The 20,721-nt window shown below is 46.4% G+C and overlaps 1 protein-coding gene and 1 long non-coding RNA gene across 2 annotated transcripts in view; both read left to right on the top strand.

The window, feature by feature from the left end:
* mam (mastermind) overlaps nt 1-20,721 on the top strand; it is a 146,293-nt gene that overhangs the window by 90,564 nt on the left and 35,008 nt on the right. The window contains exons 2-3 of the mRNA XM_067358946.1: nt 7,447-8,474; nt 8,543-9,248. Coding sequence (XP_067215047.1) covers nt 7,447-8,474; nt 8,543-9,248 — 1,734 coding nt within the window. The remainder of the gene's footprint in view (nt 1-7,446; nt 8,475-8,542; nt 9,249-20,721) is intronic.
* Nucleotides 9,256-19,218, top strand: LOC137001035 (uncharacterized). The gene is made up of 2 exons (XR_010891194.1): nt 9,256-18,633; nt 18,829-19,218. It is a non-coding gene; the product is annotated as an uncharacterized lncRNA (long non-coding RNA).

The raw sequence follows: 20,721 nt of genomic DNA, 5'->3' as shown, positions 1-20,721 counted from the left end.
CAAGACGTTCTTTCTTTGTTCAATTTCAAGAGCATTTTTTAATGGATTTATATGATAATTTACTTTAAAGATATTTAATGCCGCACAATTAAACGTTCGTTGAGGAAAAATCGATTGTATAATAAGTTGGTCAAAGAATTCATAGACGAGAGAAATAACGGCGCATCCCTTCCGTAATGCCTTGTATCCATCACGTCGGGAGAGGAAGATTTCTTCGCGGCACAAATTGCTTTGATTTACGGCTACGTAATTACCGGGAATAATTAATAATTAAAAACGTCATTAAAGAGCAGCGCGCGCGAGCCTTGCTCGGAGGAGACATCTCGGTCGATCGTGAAGTTTTCGAGGCTGCAAAAATAACGATGGCCGCGGGGAGGAAGGTACGGCGTCACGCCACTGCTAGTCTCCGAGGACTTTCGTAATGGAGTTGTATCAATAATACAGAGCTGTAATAACTTCGGGACCGGGAGGCTGCCACACCCTATTAACTGCACCGTTTCCACCGCAATTATATAGCACGCCTATTCCGTCGTTGGATTAACGCGATGCTCGCGGAAGCCCGGCAAATACCGCGATACACCGTTGGGCTTCGGCTGCTGTAACCGCCGCTCTCTGTAATAATCGTCACGATTTTTTTTTTTTGGGGTCGTAACGCGATATATGCTCCTTCGATTCTCCCCGCATTCCTGCCGAGATGCGATAGGTATGCGAAATAGATTCCACGCTCGTAAGTTTATAATCAGACAAGTCCCTCTAATTTTAACGCTAATTATAAAGTTGAACCGAAGCACGTAGCGCAACAAAGATGATAATTACACACAATTATACACAGTAGAAATTATACAATCTTTTAAACCTGGCAAAAGAGGCGTTTCTATGCGCGATTCTTGAATCAATTTGAATTTTATTTTTTTTTTTAGTAGATATATAAAATAGCGCATTAGTTAAGCAGTTGTTAACACTTTGCACCGTGCTGCTTTACATGCATATCCAGTGACGTGTAATAATTAGGAGTGAGAGTGATGCGTATATACAGTATTCTCGTTCTTATGAATGTAGTCGTTGATACAGTGACCGGGTCGGCCGCAAGGCAGATGGACAGTTCATTCCGTAGAAACTAGGAGGACGCCAGCACGCGCGCGCGCGACACGAATCGACGCATTGTCGTTTGTAGCGGAGCGAACGTTGTGTAACCTCGTGTACATATTTGCAACGCGGTGCGCACATTATTACTTCATTCTACGTTCAGCGCTTCATCTATAGACACTTTCTAGAGTAGGTCGCACCATTCCGATAATTTCACTCGCAGCGCTGCCAGGAAAATTAATGTCTTAGAATTGCTGAAAAGTATTCTATTCTATCGAGCATTTTTCTCTTGAAACATTCATGAAAATTATGATTCATCCAATGTTCGTGTAAACGTAATTTTCGCACAATTAAGTAAACTTTTGTCCGAAATGTTAATATCTTTTTTTTTTTCGCGTTTCGCTCGCTTAATTCATCTCGCACGATTGCCTCTCGTTTAATTCACTTCCGTCCGTCAGCGTGAATATTTTTTAAGTGGTTTAACGCGCGACTCCACAATCCGCGTTATTACATCTGATTATTGAAATGCAAACGGACGGCACGAGCACCGCGTAAAGTGGCGCCTGACACCGACGTGGTTTGAAAGCGCGTGATTCTTTAAAACAGGCGTGACAGTTTGAACCGCTCACTCGACAACGTGTGCCCAACGGGTTACAGCAATAACGATTATTCAAAAGCGCGCTCGCGCACACGCGTGTACCGCGGATAATGCGCGCAACGGGGAATCCATTTTTCTTTTGAAAGCCGATGCGTCGAATTGCGCGTTCGCGACCGGTAGCGGCGGCAGCGCACCGGCGCGAACATTTACATTTGCACGGATGAATATCGTAATTGCATCTGTAATCGTGCGTGCCCCTCCGCCGGTGCTCTGTATCTTTCTCTCTCTCTCTCTCTCTCCCTCCCTTGCGTTGCGCGTCGATTGCGCACTCACGGCGATGCAGCGGAAAAATCGCCTCGCATCGACGCTGAAATACCGCGCGCCATTATATCGCGAGTCATTTTTACCGTTTCCGTTAGAGTACGGGTTTTCGGCCGAAATTAAATCATTTTGCGTTGTCGCGACGCGAGAAAAAAAAGCGCGGCTGATTAACGATGGGTGGGTGGGTTTTGCGCGAAAGCCCTCGCCGGTCGCTAAAATTTGTCATAAACACACGGTTGCGGCGCGCACCTGTCGAAAATTCGTGAAATTCAATTGTAAAATTGAACATAGTTTGCGTTCGCTCCCCGAATAAGAAAACTCGACCATGTATTTTTAATGCCGGAAGTGAGCGTTTTCATTGATCGCGCGCAGTCACAAAGCGACGGTGTGATATCGGACTGCGAGAAAGAGAAAGAGATACGAAAGATGCTATAAATTCCTCGCTAAAATATCGTGGCCAGCGAAAAGCAGCGAGCGGTACGCGATCGTGATTTCGCGCAAGGAGGGATTGCGATCTGAATAAAATTCGCGCGATAGCTTATCCTGGAAACAGCGATTACGTAAACGCATCGTTGCACAAGAAGCGGTAAGTGCCTATCAGTTGGCAGATTACGATTCTCGTGCGCCGATTCCGTTCGGTGAAGTTACAAGCTGTGTGATCGAGGAGTATTCTCGAAGAATTTCAAGTCGAGAGAAAAGACAAAGATAAGAATTAACATTTTTGCCTACACTTGTTAATTCTGTTTAATTTTTTATCGTCACATAATTTAAAATTTTTCTTTCTTCTCAAGCTTCTTCTCTAAATCGAAAACCTGCGATGTCGTAAAGTTTGACAAATCCTTTCCCATTACATACGTCGTATAAGGACTCTCACAGTCTTATCGGAAGCGAGAAAACAGGGAAGCGAGAAAACACGGAAGCGATAAACGCGAAGTGAAAAAGGTGTTTTTCGAACGCGAAAAGCGGGGTCAGTCGTGAGACGACCATGTGTCACGAAACATCGTCATTCTCGCCGGCTGATATTTAGGTCGTGTTAACAGTCGCGACGCGACTGGCGGGAGCGTTGTTAACGAAATGTAACGCTCAATAGACCGGTGTATCCGCCCACACGTACGCACATATACGAGCACGCTTCTCGCATACACGTCAAGGTTAGTGACATGCTTCTTATCTCGAAGCACCACTGCCGCCGTGCCAAGATTCGCTCGAGACGTCCGATTTGTCATCTCTGACGATGTTTTCGTACCGCAAAAACAGAAAATTTTGATAGAAAATAATAAGATTTTTTCCTCCAATTATGCCATACACGACCAGCTAAACTCGAGAATCTCGTAGCAAAAACGAGTGAAATTTTAAATAATTGACAGTAGTTTATTATTTCAGACTGATTATTATTATAATTGCAGAGATTTCTACTTCTTCGGAAAAATGAATAAAAAATAATAAGAATATATTTTTTACGTATTCGAAATTGAGTGTTCTTGTAAAATTATGCAGAATTGTGTTTACTGTACGATTAAAAAAACGAAACAGAAGCATCTGTAAAGAAATTGCGGAATGGTCCGACAATAACAACGTGACACGAATTCAAGACGTCAATTCCAGAGGTCTGACTCATTCGCAACTTAATCATGGCGTAACATGCCACCTATTACGTACGGAGCAAGTGGCGGACGTTATGAGGGGCCTAGCGTCTTCCGCTTTAGACGTTTATAGACATCGGTTTCACGAATTAAGCCGGCTTTCGCGTCTAATCTTCACTCTCGTGGCGTGGCCCGTAATAACGCGATCACCGAAGAAGAAAGCATTCGTGGAGCGACAACAATCATAATTCGAGAGGTATTTCACGAGCGAACTTTCATTAGAAATTGACGGAGAACGGTATACGGGCGAGAGAGTTAATAAGGTATCCAAGCTTGCCCTTTTCGCGGAGTCGCTCGCAACCGCATTCCCACGGTATTACGCAAGTGTGGCGCAAGGAGTCCGGACGTGACGGCGTTCGGGTGCACGCTTTAACAAAGCCCACACTTGTCTCGCGAATTCGAAGCCGCGCGAACAATCGTGGAGAATTAATTAATACGCATCGCAAAAATCTTATTGCACTTATCTCACATATTGCACAATGAATTATGACGCGGCGGGTGATGCGATGATTTCAGTTTCTAACGACGCTGGAGCACAGTTTTGTACCCGAGCAACATTCATTCGTGCAGGGCGCGCACGAATCTGCGCGCACCGCGGGGTATTATTTCCGGACGAAGTGGCATAATGCTCGGGCTCTCGAGTTCGGGGCAAACTCGCATCCGGGCGAGTCTGATGGTAGTTAACCGATTTCGCAGGGAGGTGATAAAGGATAGGGTGGATGAAATCAGTTCGCCGCGAAGCACGCATTGCGGAGCCAACAGCGTGACGGCAAACGCGATGCTTCCACCCCCGGGGCTGTTAGTTTTCTCCTTCGACGGTCTATTCGCTTCCCCTAACTGCCGTGATTGCGTATTAATTTCTGATCGCCGAGCATCGCGCAACCGATCGATTCATCGCGCGTAGACTCGAAAGAGAGAAGCGTAAAGCTGGAAAGTCACATTATTATTTGTAATCGCAACATTGTTATTCACACGAATAACTTGCTTTACGAAATTGCGAAAATGCACGATTTATCTGGCGCGAGCGCAGATAAGATATATTCAACCTCGAGATAAGGCAAGTCTACACCGCGCTCGTCGAGTGGCGACTCGTATAGCCGATTAACCGAGTAACGTAGCGTGATGATAATATCACACTGAGTGTTTAGTATTATATTATAGTGTGCGATTCAAGTTGGTATTAGGATAATCTTGGAGATGAACATAAATACATATTTTTTTTTTCTTTGACGAAAAATATGTATTTCGTGATATGTTTGCAGCGTTGCGCAATCAGATTTGCTTCGCGATCAACAAATTTCTTTTCTGTTACAGCGATAATTAAAGTAAAAATGGACGTCGGACATGATTTCAGCGTAAAGTGTTTACATTTTTGCCGGTAAAAGCCGTTTATCATTAGCATGTATTTTCACACAAATAGTGATTTGAACACCGATAAATCCTCGCATCGGATTAGAAGAAAGAATGATCTCGTATTTTCGATATGGCTGAAAGTGGTGCAAACTCGGGGAAAGTAATTAGTTTGAAGGGAGCGCAGGTTAAAGTATTTTTTTATTCGGAGCCGCGGCGAAGCGATGCATGAAAGGAGGAGGAGATGCGGAGGGCGAGGAGGTGAGTGGGTGGAGTGCAATATTGACGCGAACGGTGGCTCGGGCATGCCGTTATCTGCCAATCCCCGACACACACCTTTTGTCCTGCGAAATTGCTTTGCGAAAGCGTTGCGAGAGCTTTCTCCGACCGAAACCTTTTTCCAGCGTCTCTCGCATCCGTTGTGACTTACGCCGTGCCTCTGCTTCTGACACAATATCACACGATCGCACGAATGTAAAGGATTAGTACTCAATGTAATACTTGTGCGATATTTATGCGCCATTTCGAGACAAAACTAGCTTCGGAAGTACGAAATTTGAATTTGATGAATATGTATTTACGATTAATAATCGTTAGTGTCTGAAACAATTTTAACACGTCTTTACTTAATGCACGACGCAAGAATTATCATAAATTCTCGATCATTACAACTCGCTCGCAAGGTACAGCTCTTAATACCGCACGGCGAGTTTTATATTTCGTCGGGATATCATCAAGGAGACGAGGCTGCGAGGATGGGGAGAGTTCATTTCTCTTTATGCCTACTATAATGTGCTTCATTCCGCGGAACGTAAAAGGGGAGGACGGCCCGTTTGCCGGGTACCGAAGGAAGCGTCTCATCCACCTTTACGACGGCGGCGAGCATGCTGGTCCTGCGATTGGCGGGAGGATGCTGCGGGTAGAGAAAGCTGACGGAATATCGTATTACATCTGCGGAAGACGCGAGATTATTCGAGCTCGGGCCGGGAGGGACACGGGCGGGTGGACGAGGTGGGCGAAGAGGGGGGGAAAAGCAGAGGGAAACGTAGAGCGCCCGATTCTCTATTAGAGGGTAATACGTATTATCGATTTTGGGATGAAACGGGAGGTTATCCCGGTTCAAATCATGACAAATGTATAGATATACACCGACGCGCTCGCGCAACCGTGCACCTGTGTGTATTAGTGTGTGTGTGTGTGTGTGTGTGTGTTTGTGTGTATATGTGTGCGTCGGTTGAAGCGCTTCCCGCGACCGCACCCCGGAAAAACTTTTTCCAATCTTTCCGTCCTCCCTCTTTTCCTCTTCCCCGCGCTACAGCCGTCAATTTGTTTACCCGGCCGAAAACAGGTCGTCGACTTGGAGATCTCGCAGAAATCCTCGCCAGCGGCAGATAGCCTAAGCCTAAGCGGATTCGTCTTTGGAATCCAGCAATAATTGCCTCGAATTTTCTGTCACATTTCGATTATTTGTTCCGATCAAGGATTAATGATTTTCGAAAAGTGAATCGAAATCAGGATGACGCATTATTTTTCAAAAAAATGATCTCATTTTTTATTATGATTGATTGAATACATTAAGATATTTTATTGAAGCGACACTAATAACGGTGACAGTAATTTGTAATTATGGGATCGCCCATTAATAATTAATATTAGTAATAATTATTTAATCATTGATCCCTTTAATTACGTCCACTGTAAAATTAATCATAAAAATAATTACCCATCGCTCAACACTGATATGAACTATGCAGCGCTGTAAATCTAAAATATTGCGACGTAATACGATAATACATAAAATACGCACGTTTGAAATGTAAAGCGTCGGAACAATGCGAAGTAATATAAAAAATTCAGTTGCGTGCGATGGAAGTTATTTGAATTCATCACGCGTCACACGTAGAATCGCGTGCCGTCGATCTTTCGATTCGGGAGATGATTCGCTTGTCGAGATTTACGAGTCGCCGCGCCAGGACCCGGCTCTCCTCGAAACAAAACGGCGCTCTGCGGGCGACCGTCGGCGATCCGTACAAAGACAGCGGCTGAAAAAGCGTCGCGAGTATTGACAGGTACGGTGAGAAACTGCCCGGGTTAATCGTAGAAAAAGCTGTGGAATCGAGCTCGGCGACACCAGCGACGAGTTAAATACCTCGCGTCAGATCGGTCGTCGAGCAACAGAGTACAGAAAAAGCGGCAGTCTTTAAAAGACCGCTGTTTTCTCGAAGAACTTGATCAAACGATGATCGATACTGCCGAGGGGAAATAATAAAATTATGCAATCGGTAAAAAGAATTGACGCGACAAATGTATCTCTCGAAAATGTTTATTGCCGGCAGATTGCTGAAAAAATCAAACACAAGCGTAACGCGTTACGTTCTTTGTTTCCTATTTATATTTCGAAGAATCTATTCGGTGGTGACTCATCTGTCCGTCTTCTTCTCGTTTCAGCAGCAGAAATTCCTGAAGAGGACGGCCGAGGAGTTAGAGCCAGCCACTGGCGCTAGTGGCGACGGTGGTTTCGGCGAGCCGCCGGTCAAGCTGCAATGCACGCAGCCGCCTCACCAGCATCAGCAGGGTCCGGGCGGTGGTGGTGGCGGTGGGCCTCATCACGGCCACGGCCAGCATCAGCCGGGCAACGGCGCGAATTCGGCGGGTCCGACGCCCGGCGGCGGGGGCGGCGGTGGCAACGGTGACGGAAACGAGGGTCTCACCAAGTTTCAAGTGCAAATTGTCCAACAGCTGGAGTTTACGACCTCGGCGGCGAACAATTCGCAAGCGCAGGCAATTTCTACGAACGTAACGGTAAAAGCGCTAACGAATGCGTCGGTGAAGAGCGATCTCCTGAACGCGTCTTCCTCGCCGAAGCCCGGCCCGGACGCGTCTGCGTCTAGACCGCAACCCGGAAACAGCAGCGGTCCCAACGGTCCCGGTCCAGGTGCCGGCGGCGGCGGCGGCAACGGAAACGGCGGTGGCGGCATCGGCTGTGTCGATATCGGTAATCTGGTCGAGTGCAAACAGGAACCCGACAACGAGTTCGTCGACCTGGAGCAGTGCGCCGCGGCCTTGGAGAAGGACGCCGCGGCGAACGGCACCGGATTTCCCGGCTTTTCCGAATTTATGGGCGACGACACCAACGACGAAATTATCACATCGGACGCGTTCAAGGATCTCATCTCCGAGATATCGGATTTCCCGCCCGAGTTTATGAAAGACTTCGATTTCGAGGACAAGAGCGTCGATACGTTGACGAACAATGCTGCGGCCGTGGCCGCGGCGGCGGCAGCGGCGGCTGCCGCAGCCAATAATAGCAACAATACTAACAACGGGCTCTCGACGACGAACAACGGGCAGATCAAAATTGAAGACGACAAAGATGCGATTCATCAACAGCAGCAGCAGCAGCAGCAGCAGCAGCAGCAGCAACAGCAGCAGCAGCAGCAGCAGCAACAGCAGCAGCAGCAGCACATGCCAATGGCGTAAACAACAGCGTCAACAGCAACAATGTTAACAACAACAACGGCAACGCGATGCCCGCAAACTCGAGCCCGGGCGCTCTCGGTACCTCACAATATTCACCCGCCCGACTTCCTTACTCCGGGCTGGATTTCAAATCCGAGATGAGTCCCGCCGCGCAGACGCTCAAGCAAATGGCCGAGCAGCATCAGCACAAAAGTCAGCAGCTCGGTCTGGGCGGATTCAATCCTACGGCAGCCGCAGCGGCCGCAGCGGCGCGAAACCCGACAGCGAGGTCTCCGTACGCCGAATTTTCTCAGTTCAGCGGCGCGTCCGATTATCTCGGCAGTCCCGGCAGCACAGGTCCGGCCGGTGGACAGACCCAAGCTACGGCCCCGGGAACCGGCTCGTATCACAAAAATAACGGCACGCCGACCTTCCAGAGTCAACAGACCAACGATATGTTTGTCAATTCACAGTCTCAGTTTGCCGCGGCGGGTTTGACGGACATGAAAAGGCCCCAGCCGGCTGCGACCGGCGGCAAACCCGGCATGCTCGGACCCACCGGCGGTTACAAGCAACAGTATTCGCCATACGGCAGTCCGGGCTCGATGCCGAATCACGGCAGCCCGGGATATCTGCCTCCCAGAGGATCGCAAGGAGGCGGGCCCAATCAAACTGGCTCGCAGGGACCCTTCAACACGACTTCCACACCACCGAGGCCTCCTTCTGGACCCGGCACTTCGACCCTGCAGATCAATCAGGCGCAGCAACTGCACATCGGCAACCAGATACAGGTAAGTGGAACGATCTTTCGCGCAAAATCGATATCTTCTCGAATGAACGAGACTCGCATGAAACAAATTTACTTCGCAATGTCGAAGGGAAAGAAATTGTCGCGGAATTATATCGCGGAATGCATTGTCCAATTAACGAAAAAAAGTATAATTTTTCATTACGTAAACTACATGAATACATAATTTATTATTATTTGCGTATCCGCCTTTTCGATTCCCAATCATCGAAATGTGAATACAATACGTCGCGCTTAGTGTTCTCTCGAATTGAGCAAGACAAAGTTACCGCGAATTAGCGCAAAACTCTCAACGAAATATCTCTGGAATCCGCATCGGGCTTCCGAGTTTCGACATAGCGGCTTCTCCCGGCCGGGATGCCAATCGCCGTTATCGCGGCAATCAAGACGGGCGGCGCGCGAACGAAGTAACCGAGAGCTACTCGAGGCCGAGCCAAGTGATATCTGTTGCGCCGCGACGACGCGTCTATTTTTGTCGGCGGCATCGCGGGGCGTCGTTGGCGACGGCGGCGTCGAAGGGGTAGCGGCGGCGGCGGTGGCGGCGGCGGCGGCGGTAGCGGCGTTGTTGGTCGTCGATGAAACGCGGAGATACGAGGGGGGTTGGGAGGGAACGCCGGCGTCACAGGGGCGCCGCAACGCGCAACAAGTAGTCTCATTCCTCCCGCCGACGGCGGCGGCAGTGGTCCCTCTTTATAAATTTTCCCTCTCGCCAGAGCCCACCCTCCGCACTCTCCCATCTCCCCTCTCTCCGCGCCGACGCTTCCGGACGACGGTGGGGAAGGCAGCCGAGGGGTTGTGCGGCCGCGCACAGCCGGCGTCGCGACGCCACCGCCGTCTGCTCGATTTAACCTGCGCCTGCAATCCGCGTCAATACGCTCCGGAGTGGTAGTCGCGGGGCTGCGCTCGTGACAATACGCACGCGACGCCGCTTCGCGACGAACGCGTCGACAGGATAATCCGTCGTCCATGCGTACAAAGGAATGGACGGATGACAAAAAAGGGATCGCTGCTCCAAATTAAGAGTCCGATTTAATTTGCAACGCTATCGACGAGGGAGGTTCTTTGAATAATCGTTACGAACACATGCAAACATGCTTCTGAACAATAAAAGCTAATTGTTAGATTGCTGGCGCGACAATTGAGCTCGATTTTGCTTTATTTATCGATAAAAATTATCAGTAAAATTTGCAATGACCGTATAATGTAGTAAAATCTAAAACCGAAGCTACTTTCACTGCCAATTAAACGAATCTTCGCGTGAATCACGCAAAATCCACAAAAGATTTCGGAGCAAGTCACAATTGGCGGACGGGTCGCAGAAATTCGCATGGTCAGCTGCGTCTCTTTTACGCCAATCCGTGGGAACTTGCTGACCGAGAGAAAATCGGTGGTTTCCCGGCGCCGCGCGCGAGTACCTGCCGCCATAAAAGCCTCCTCGGTCCATTGTGGCGGCTGTTCGGACAGATCTTATCTGCTCGTACGCCGAACGGATTTGGACTCGGGTGCTCCTAGTCGCTCGCTCGTACGAGCACGTTTCTCCCTCGTAAATCACGTTAGGTGGCGCGTATTTGCATCTCAATGCGCCGAGGCGAATGACGCCTCCACCCCCTTCTACTCTTTAGCCAAAACCCACTATTCCGGACCGACTTATACTTGCTCGCGAGTATCACTGCTTCGCCGTACTCAATTTTGTGTCGCCGATTTTCATTTCTCGCCCAGCCACCGTGCAGTTGAGGCGATTTTATTCAAATCGATACGCGCAATCTTGTTCGCGTAAATATCGTCGATACAACAATGATATCATTGCTATCGCTGATATCGGGAAATTCTCGTGACGGCAGAGATTTTTGGTATACGATACGATAATGGGATCAGCGCGCGCGATACCGTGCAGTTATAATTAATCATTCTCTTCAGCGCTCCGAATCATTGAACCTTGCAGCAGCGGATCGCGCGATACGCTTCGTCGGGATATCCGAGAGCACGTAAAAATAAAAAGATAACCGAATATATCAGTGTTGTAATCTTTGATGTCTGAATATCGAGAGTCGCGACTGAAACGCGATGCAAGCGAAATCAAATCGATAACTTTTTCGTATTTTCCTCGAGCTTTCTATGCCTTTTTTCCTACGAGACCTTTTTTACATCGCGTCAACACGTCATTTACACGGCGTACACCGGAAACCGAATTTCGCTTCAGGACCCACGCGATGTCATGCGATCGATTTACATACCGTTACATGGCAGGTTTCCCACATTTCTTTTTTCCTAACCTCTCGTCGCCGGACTCTCTGAATCGGTGCCGTTATCGGAACGGAAGTTCATCGAAACGGGACACGTCGTTCGCTTATCGAAGCACCGAAATTTTTGCTCGGCTGATATTTGGTGGTGTATTTCGAAGTCGTTGAAATCGCGCCGACGGATCTTTCCTCGAATTTCGGAAGAAAATCGGTGAAATTAAGAGTTTAAAAAAATTTAGTTTATCAAATGCCGTTCGATCGTTGCCACCATAAATTTTTAATATTACTCATTTATCGACTGATAAAATAATTTTTTATTTCACACACATTATACTTGGTATGGAATGTATAAATTTAATTGGACACGGGAAAGAGAGCGACACGAGTATCATCGTGGGCGGGGAAGATCGACGTATCGAAATGCCGTGCAAATCAAACGTGCCGCGCTGTAATTCGTAAAACTCATTCGGTAAATACAACGCGATCGATACGATTTGCGAAGCTTCCCTCCATCCCCGCTTCGTAAAAGGGCGTATATGTTTATGGGCGTTGAGCGAGTTTTCGAAACATTCGCCCGCCCCCGTACGCTCGCAGCGAATATTAATTCATCGCTAATTACAGGAATCGGGAGTGGTAGCGTTTTGCAGCAAGTGCGTGCAAATGTTCAATAAGAATTTATTACCGAAGCTCGTTATCGGCGTGCAATCATTGACGCATTTTGACGGCATCCGTCAGGATTTCTGCCCGCTCGATCGCGGCGGGGAAAATGGACGGTCGCGAAGTATCTTTCGCGCAAGAAGAGTGGATATAACGCGTGGAATGGATTGCGTGGAATTTTCTTCGTATCGCGAGCTATGTCGGGAATTTCACGCAGATGAAAACGCTTCCAGCGGCGTAACTGGCGAGGGTTGCAGCATCCTTCTTATCGTCTCTGCACGAGTACCCTTCTCATTCTCTTAAACAGTATAAGTTTATGATGAGTTGAAAGTTGATTAACATGTTTCACTACGTTGATTAATGGCTTATTTAAGTAACAATTCATTTTTCTTTTTTTATCTTACGTATAAAAAATTCGAAACGATTGCTGTGATATGATATTGCGCCACAATAGGCGTATCGATTTTGATTCGATCAGTCATACCGCGGGTGTGCTGACCCCGAACCGCGCGATCGGTATTCTGTTTAGATACTGCCGCGATAAATGAGATAAATAAGATCGACGTTGATCGTTGGAAGTAAAAACAGGACAACTGCGTATGGCTAGTAACCTCGACTTCACCTATGTAAAGCAGCGTCCGTGGCTTAATTGACGAAATATTCAAATCGCCGATTCTGAGGCGCGTATTGGAGCGACCGAAGGAGTGGTCGCGCCACGCATTGAAATGATAATCGTTGCATCGGGTGTACGCTTCTCCCTCCTTCTTGGGGTGGACACGTTTCCTGCTGGTGTCGTTTGTTCGCCATGGAAGAGATCGATGAGATATGCGCGACAGCTGAAAAGGGTTATCGATGCCGGCAATTGTAAATCTACATACCATAATGAACGCAAGAAGGACGTCGTTTCCTTTTCGCGTGACCTTCATCTTGACCTTGTATAATGCAGAGTCCACCTTCCTGCCCGCTTGCCCATTTTGTCGGACAGTCGACGGCGTCTCGTTGCGCGTCGCAAGTGAGCTCTTACAGTCCGCTTCTGTCGAGATGTCCGTAATCATTGGGCGAAGCTGTTGATTGTTTTTGTTCCGTACATTTGTTGACTAGCAGCGAAACACTTTGACGCCGATCCCTGTTGCTTGCCGATAAAAAAAAAACCGCTATTCCGTGTATCGCCATGTATGGGTATCCGCCGTATTTCCCCAGCTAGCGGATATACTAGAACGCGTTTATATTTGCACACTCATACGCGGCGACGGGAGCCATGAAACAGCCGGTGCAGCGCGCCGCTCGACTCGTGTGTGTGTGTGCGTGTGTGCAACGTTGTTCTCAATTTGTTTCTACACCGCGCGTGTACCACTTGAAACGTGATTCGATAATGAAACAGCACTCGTCTGTCGTCGAGCCGAATACCTCATGTTATTCGACACATAAACGCGATTCGCCAAGTATCACCCTCGCGCTGTTAATTTTACGAAACATATGATTGACTTTTAACTATGCGACAGGCTGACGCGCTTCCGTTCGATGAGTATTTTATCGCTTTCAATTTCGCACGTTTTTTTTTTCGCGTTTACGTGCAACGTCAGTATTTCGCATATGTTTTTATGGCCTCGATTAATTTTATATGTTTAGATTGCATATTTGATAAATGACAAATATATATATATATATATGTGCATAGGAAATCCAACACGACGCTCGGGAGAATCGACGTTCGTTGCGCGACACAAGCGGCAACGATAAATCGTGAATGGCGTGGCGTAAATTAACGCCGCGCTCTTATCGAAGAAGGACACGGCGATGCACCGACACTTCGCGTAATCGCCGCGTCGTTGCAAATTGCGACGCCGCCGCGTCGCCGTATATCCTCGCGCACGCTGCGCAATTCCTATCGCGCCACGCGCTAAGCGTTCTACAATCCTAACCGGCAAATACGTGTTTTACTATCACGGGTGGGTCATGCGCGAACGGGCCAGGTATACCGTCCGTCCGCGTGCTGGTCTGCTCGCGCGTATCTAAAGTCCGTTTCACAAGCATACGTGTGCTGTCTTATAGACTCAGCTCAGCGAAGTAACTGGAAAACATATAGAAAATGATTTCATTATTATAAAATTTTTGGAAACTTCAATCCGACAAACGTGATCGTAAATTATGCCTGCATTAATTTGCATCTCATTGATATGAATTGTGGTTAATACACTTTGCGTGTGACATATATTCCGCAATACTTGAGCGACTACCTCGCGATTTTACAGGCGCGCTCGTAGATTTCGCGTATCACGATACAGACGTCTGTAGACCGCCGTTCGCACACCAATACGAACGGGCATAATGTACAAGGCGCATTCCACAATGCTCGTGCATACCGTGCTGAAATCGATATCCATGTTTGCAACCTACATCGCGTCGGCCCCGTACAGTCTGTTCTCGCATAAGTCGCGCCGGTTGACTAGACATTCTCGCTTAAGTGACCAATATCGCGGCATGTTCGCGAACTTAGTTCCTCGGTGAATTTGTTGGAAATTAGTTTTGCACGGTTTCCGAAAGCGACGGCGCTTTGCAGCCCGCCTTTGGAATACCGGAATATCGGAAATGACCGAAGAATATTGTTGGAGAATCATTATTTTTATCGGACGAAAACGCATTAATCTCTGTTCGCGAATTCGGTTCAATTTCGCGCTAGAAATGAAATTCGTCGATACTCCCACGGGCATCCCCATATTAACGAGATACAAATAACGCCGTATGCATCGTGCTCCGTCCGCATAATAATTTCCGCGTACGCTCGGACGTTCCGCGAACAATTAGCAGCGGATAGAAAAATATCGGAGCATCATAATGTCGCATGCTGTGTTTACATAATCGCACATAGGAACGTCAACTGCATTACGCGAGTAATTGCTTTCAAACGGTAGCTCTACACGCTCATCATAATATTTTGCCGATGCATTTTTTCATTATTTACATAATGACGTAAGATTGCACAATTTTATCCTCATAATCTGAATTTTACATCGCGTTCTCTTTTACAATGCAAGCGAATAATCTTCGATAATGAGAATGCAAAAGAAGTGCCGCTTGTTCGATCGATGTATAAATGCTCGCGATATAATTCAGTGACGCGCGTCGATCGTCATCGCAACGCAACGCGTTCGTCATCGTCGCGGCGTGCCGCGCGGAAATTTCGCCTGCGGACAAGGCCGCGGAGAGGAGCGCACTCGTGCACACGGAACGCGGACACCGGCGTGCGAGCGTGTGCGCCGTCATTGTTTCTGCCTGCGCTCTCGGGTTCGCCGCCGAGGCGCCTCCGCACCTCTCGTCGTCCGGCGCGAATCCGGTTGACTTGCTAATTTTAACTCGACCGTGACACCGCGCAAGTGCAACTATACCGCGCACGACTTCGCGCGCGATTGTCTCGCGCGAGCGAATGAACGAATAAGTGAACGAGAGAGTTTCCCTCCGCGATTCTTCACTCCGGCACTTGGCGTTGCGAGCGCACGCGTGGACGCGGCTTAACGCTCGCTTAACTCTGTCTACAACTGCTGATGAAGTCCTCGTTCTTGCGAGCACAAAGTCGCCCGATAAAGCTCGACAGCGGGATTATCGTGAGCTGGGTGAATCCCTATCGAATACCGGCGTGACTTGCGTACATAGGCAGTGTATGTTAATCCGAGCAACGGCGAACCATGACTCGCGGAAACACTAAGGGCGTTAGCACGCGGCTGTTTGGAGTACAAACGGATGCAGATGTCCCTTGCCGAACGCAAATGATATTGTTGTCTATGCACTGCATAATTTCATGGGAATCATTAATTGTTGTTATGCGAATGCTTCTGTTCCGAGAAAATTTTTCCTTTCTATTAATGCGAACTTCTTATCGCTTAGGAAGAATAAAATAGGGTGCGGTATTTTTTAGTTCTTAATTTAGAATTAAATATATTTGTGATTAATTCCAATTAAAATTTTTACAAGATAAATTTATTTGAAATGCATACGTAAAGAAAAGTTAAACGATCAGCTTTCATAAGCGAAGAAAAGACGGGATCTTTATCGAAACGATAAGGCGTCGGCGGGTATTTTTGTTATGGTTTCGACGCGCGGCGATATTCCTTAGTATACATTGCTAACAAATTCCACAAGACAAACGACGTAGCCGTTTTACACGGCGTTCAAAGGCGTCGAGTGTTTCTTCTCTTGAAGATAATCTTAAGCAGCGATTGCTGTCCACTCAAAATTTTTAAGCGAAAAGTCTTCTAAAAATTTACATTTAGATGCAATCTGTCGATTTTACACGTAAAACTACGTTTACAGTTGCTGATTACTTTGTGCGTTTAATTAGATTTATCTTCATATAATTTTTTCCGAGATAAAAATCGATAATTCTAGAGCTTTAGCGAGCTTGGAAAAGTGCTTTTTCAAAGCGAGTGTTGAAAAAAACCTCTTGCGGCGAGAGTATCGGCGCCATCACTATCCCAGGCGATCGCTCGGCTCTGGCACGCCGCCGAGGATATCGCAGCAGTCGAACGAACGCGTCGACAAGTAGCCCGACCGCAAGCACGCGTATTTTTGGTGCGACGTTCCGCGGAGCGGCGGCCAATAGTGACCTCTTCGGGGAACTATCGAGCGCCTTCTGGAACTCATAACTATATATTTGATCCAGGCCAGATAAACATCTCTCAAAAATAGTAGCCGATCTCGGCGTGTAGCAATGAGGCTGGCGGCGATGGCGCTCTTAAATCGCGATTCATCTTCCAGTGAGACTCCCACTTTTTGCCGCCTATTTTTTTCCCTCTTCATGCGCCGCGGATTGCAGCGTGTACGCGCAGACGGGTTCTCGCTTGCGCGCGCGGTATTCGCTTCGATCGCTTCGCCGCGTTTCTTTCCTCGCAGACCAAGATTAGCTCGTCTCTAAAGATAGGTCGCCATGTATTAATGTCGCCATTGCCGGTAAATACGAGCGCGTGCAAGCACGGAGGTGCGATTTGGATTTCAAGACACTTCGCTCGATTCCATCGCATTGACCGTTTTATCTCTGTTCAACTCTGTTTCTCTTCGCTGTTCTTTGTTACTTAATTTCCAAATGTATTCATGACGCATTTGATTTGTTATTCACATTTTACGATCGTAATATAATAGGATCTATCGACTCGGTCGACTTGGAGTTGATGCGCGGATTACAAAGACAGAATGAAGGACGCGATCGCGGCTCGAAGCGATAAATTTTCTCTTCGCAGCATTGGCCATCCTCGTTGGTCGATGTTTCTGGTTCCCCTTGTGTTTGGCGCAAAAAGAGGCCACGATCTGGCTGCAATCGCACGACTGCAAATAACTCGGGCTCCGACCGACATGAGATGGCACGCTTGTAAACGCGTTCTTTCGATCGAGCAGGCGCCTTTTTGCAAACAGTGTCGCAAGCCCTCTTCGATGCATAAATCTGCAAACATAAGAACGCATAGTAGAAACATTCCCTTGAATTGATTAAGAGACTAATTTTTGACGATTTAAATTTCTCGAAAATCGGATTCATGCACAATGTGATCGTGATCGTCTTACAAATCATTCTCACGATTTTATTAACCACGATATCTTTCACTTCGATACTTTAATTTCTGATTCCGCATAGATTTTGTTTATCTCTGAAGTCGGACGTGGGAGTAGCATCTGAAAAGATACTGTACGGCTTAACCATTGACGATAGCAGCCGCATAGAGACGAGGCCCCCATAGAGACCGCTCTATTTTCCACTCGCGACAGGCTACGACTACTTGTTTGCGTAAGCGACGATAAAAATCGTTTACGAGTGCATTAGCGCGCACCATGGCTTTGTGCGATAGCCACTTCCGCTCCACTTGTAAATCAAGAATTTAGCTCGACGTTGCTCACAGTGCTCTCCCTCTCCACCCGCCGCGGAATCATTCGCCGCCACCGTGCTATTTTTAACGCAGTAGCTACTAATTCCTCCTCGATCAACATCGCGGGGCGAACTCCCGCACGCGTATACACGTATTGCGACTGACCTCGCGCTGTCTGCTCGGCTCTTTCTGAGATAGTCATAGTTGCACTGTCAATTAACGAATGTCAGTGACTTGCTCATTGTTGAACACTATGTTCGATAGTTATTGATTTAAAGCGCGATCTAAAAATTAACGCTTTTTAAAGCGTTTCAAAAGATTTCATTTTTTTTATTGGCGATATGAGAATAGAAAATTGAAATAATTATAAAGCTTTCACCGGCAATAATAGAATTCCAAATTTTTATATTATTAAAATCTCCGAAAAAAAATTCAAGCTGACAGCTCGCTGATTAAGAACGTAAAGAAGAGACTCAAACATTGTTATCCGCGTTCGTACGCGTTTACACAATTGTGCAATAGCGCGTCCGTGCTTGGCGACAACCTTCGCATAAACGAGAAGCAAAGAATGTGAAGAGGAACGAAGAGCGGAGCGTATTATACTCTTATTGTTTTAAACGATGTAATTATGTTGAAAAGAAACTGCGTTATTTTTTTTTTTATTTGTGTTTAATTTATCTATTAATTTAATTTTTCTAATTAATTTTTATTCACCTGCATTTTTTAATAATTTTCATTTTCTAAAAATACTATATACCGTAACGCCAGTGCAGCACTAATCATACTTAATTGAATAAAACTGTCGACGTCTATTTAGTAAGTGCGTAGCGTTCTTTCGTCTTGCGTGCGTTCTAATACCTACGCGCGCTCCTCGTACGCGGCGCATGAAGATATGATAATTAGGCGTGGCGAACGGCGACGAGATGCTCCCGATGATACCGGAGACTGTCTTCCCGTATGGAACATGACGTAAGTGCGATTCAATGCTGATTTCTTTGGTGACTGTTTTCGCGCACGATACTTCGCGTGTTGCGATCGTAGACAACATTTTATCCTGATTTCAACACTTTGCTTTCAATATATTTGGTTGTTTTGACACCGATACCTTTTAACGTTATGACATTTGATATTTTACCATGTTTTGAATGAAAGATATACGAGGAGTCGTCATTTTATTAGAAAACCGAGAAAACCAAAAAATTATATACATTTTTTTTAAAAAAAAGCTAAAAATAGAAAATCTGAAAAGATTAGAAAAAGATCCTCCGTTTTAATTAGAAAGGTCTCGATATTGTTATTATCATCTCGCTATCGATTATTTGTCGCAGCATATTTAAGGAAAAATATAATGATTCATGTCTATTTCCGCGATTATTTGTCGGAATTGAGTCAAGGTAGTTTACGTATAAAGTGGGACAAATTTTTCTTCGTAGATCCGCGTAAGGACGCGAGGTGAAAAAAAAAGGAAAGGATAATTTAAACGCGCATATGTGTGATCCAATGACAGCGATACAATACTTTTTATTACGCCCATTAAGACAGTATTGATCGTAATTCACAGTCACTTTGATGCTCGCGAGCTTCGTCCTTGATACGGCAGCGTTTGTATTGAGCTCTCGCTTCGTTACAACAATATATTAACTTATTTTTCAACGGTTTTTTGCGGAAATCGATACGCGTTAAAATTATACCCGCCGCGATGCACTTGTTACGCTATTGCGTATTCATTGTAATCGCGTGCATTTCAACAATGTTGCATAAAATCCCACGTACTTTTGTTATCTTTTTTTAACCGATAACAAACTTGACACGTGTTTGCAAATGATATATACAAAACGCGCCCGCGTAATAAGATATACTACGCGCTACACGCGGATGTTTACAGCCGATTCAATGAAGCATAAAGCGCGCGTCGCGACACTTATTCAATGTTAATTTCATTCGCGGCGGACACGGCGTGGATCGCCGCTTCGTTTATTCGCGACGACGACGGAAGCTACTACACCCAGCCCGATCCCGTTGTAAGCGGCACAAACATACGACAGGTCCGATACGTCGAAAGCAGATTAAAAACGTACATGCCGAATGAATGCTTTTAATCGAGTAAATATGTTCGTGAGACGCGGACGCGATAAATCGATCGACGACGACGGTAACGTTGACCCATGTTGGTTGCAAAATCTGGCGAGCTGATATTTTCAGAGCTGCAGTTTCGAAAACTCTCCGCGTTGCAGCAATAATATTACGTCAGTATAGTTGCTAAAGTAATTGCTTTTATTGATTATTTATACGATAAAAATATGCGCTATAAATATAAGAATATTTTTTTCTACATATATTTATATATATTTTTTTATTCGCTTTAGCTTATGTATTTTTATTTCGCGATAACGACTATTACTTCGTTACAAGCATAATTGTATGCTACAAGAGCTGAGCGCTTATACAATTAGACGGATAGACATCTAGAGTTGTAGATAACATCTAGAATCCTTCCGTATAATCAGCGTGTCACGATATGTTATATATTTCTGCATATACATACATTCCCCGCGCGTCTGACCATACTATTGACTGCGCTACTTGCACTCGAGGGGACAAGTCGCGTAAATTACCGATATCGATTACGTTCTCATACGGATAATATATAGAGCAAAGGACAGACGTTTTCGGCAATATTCGAACTTATACACGTCAGTTAAAAGGAACA

This window comes from Linepithema humile, chromosome 7, assembly GCF_040581485.1.
Source record: "Linepithema humile isolate Giens D197 chromosome 7, Lhum_UNIL_v1.0, whole genome shotgun sequence".
NCBI lineage: Eukaryota > Metazoa > Arthropoda > Insecta > Hymenoptera > Formicidae > Linepithema > Linepithema humile.
Note: the sequence above shows the minus strand (reverse complement) of the source record. Positions and strands in the feature narration are given on the sequence as shown.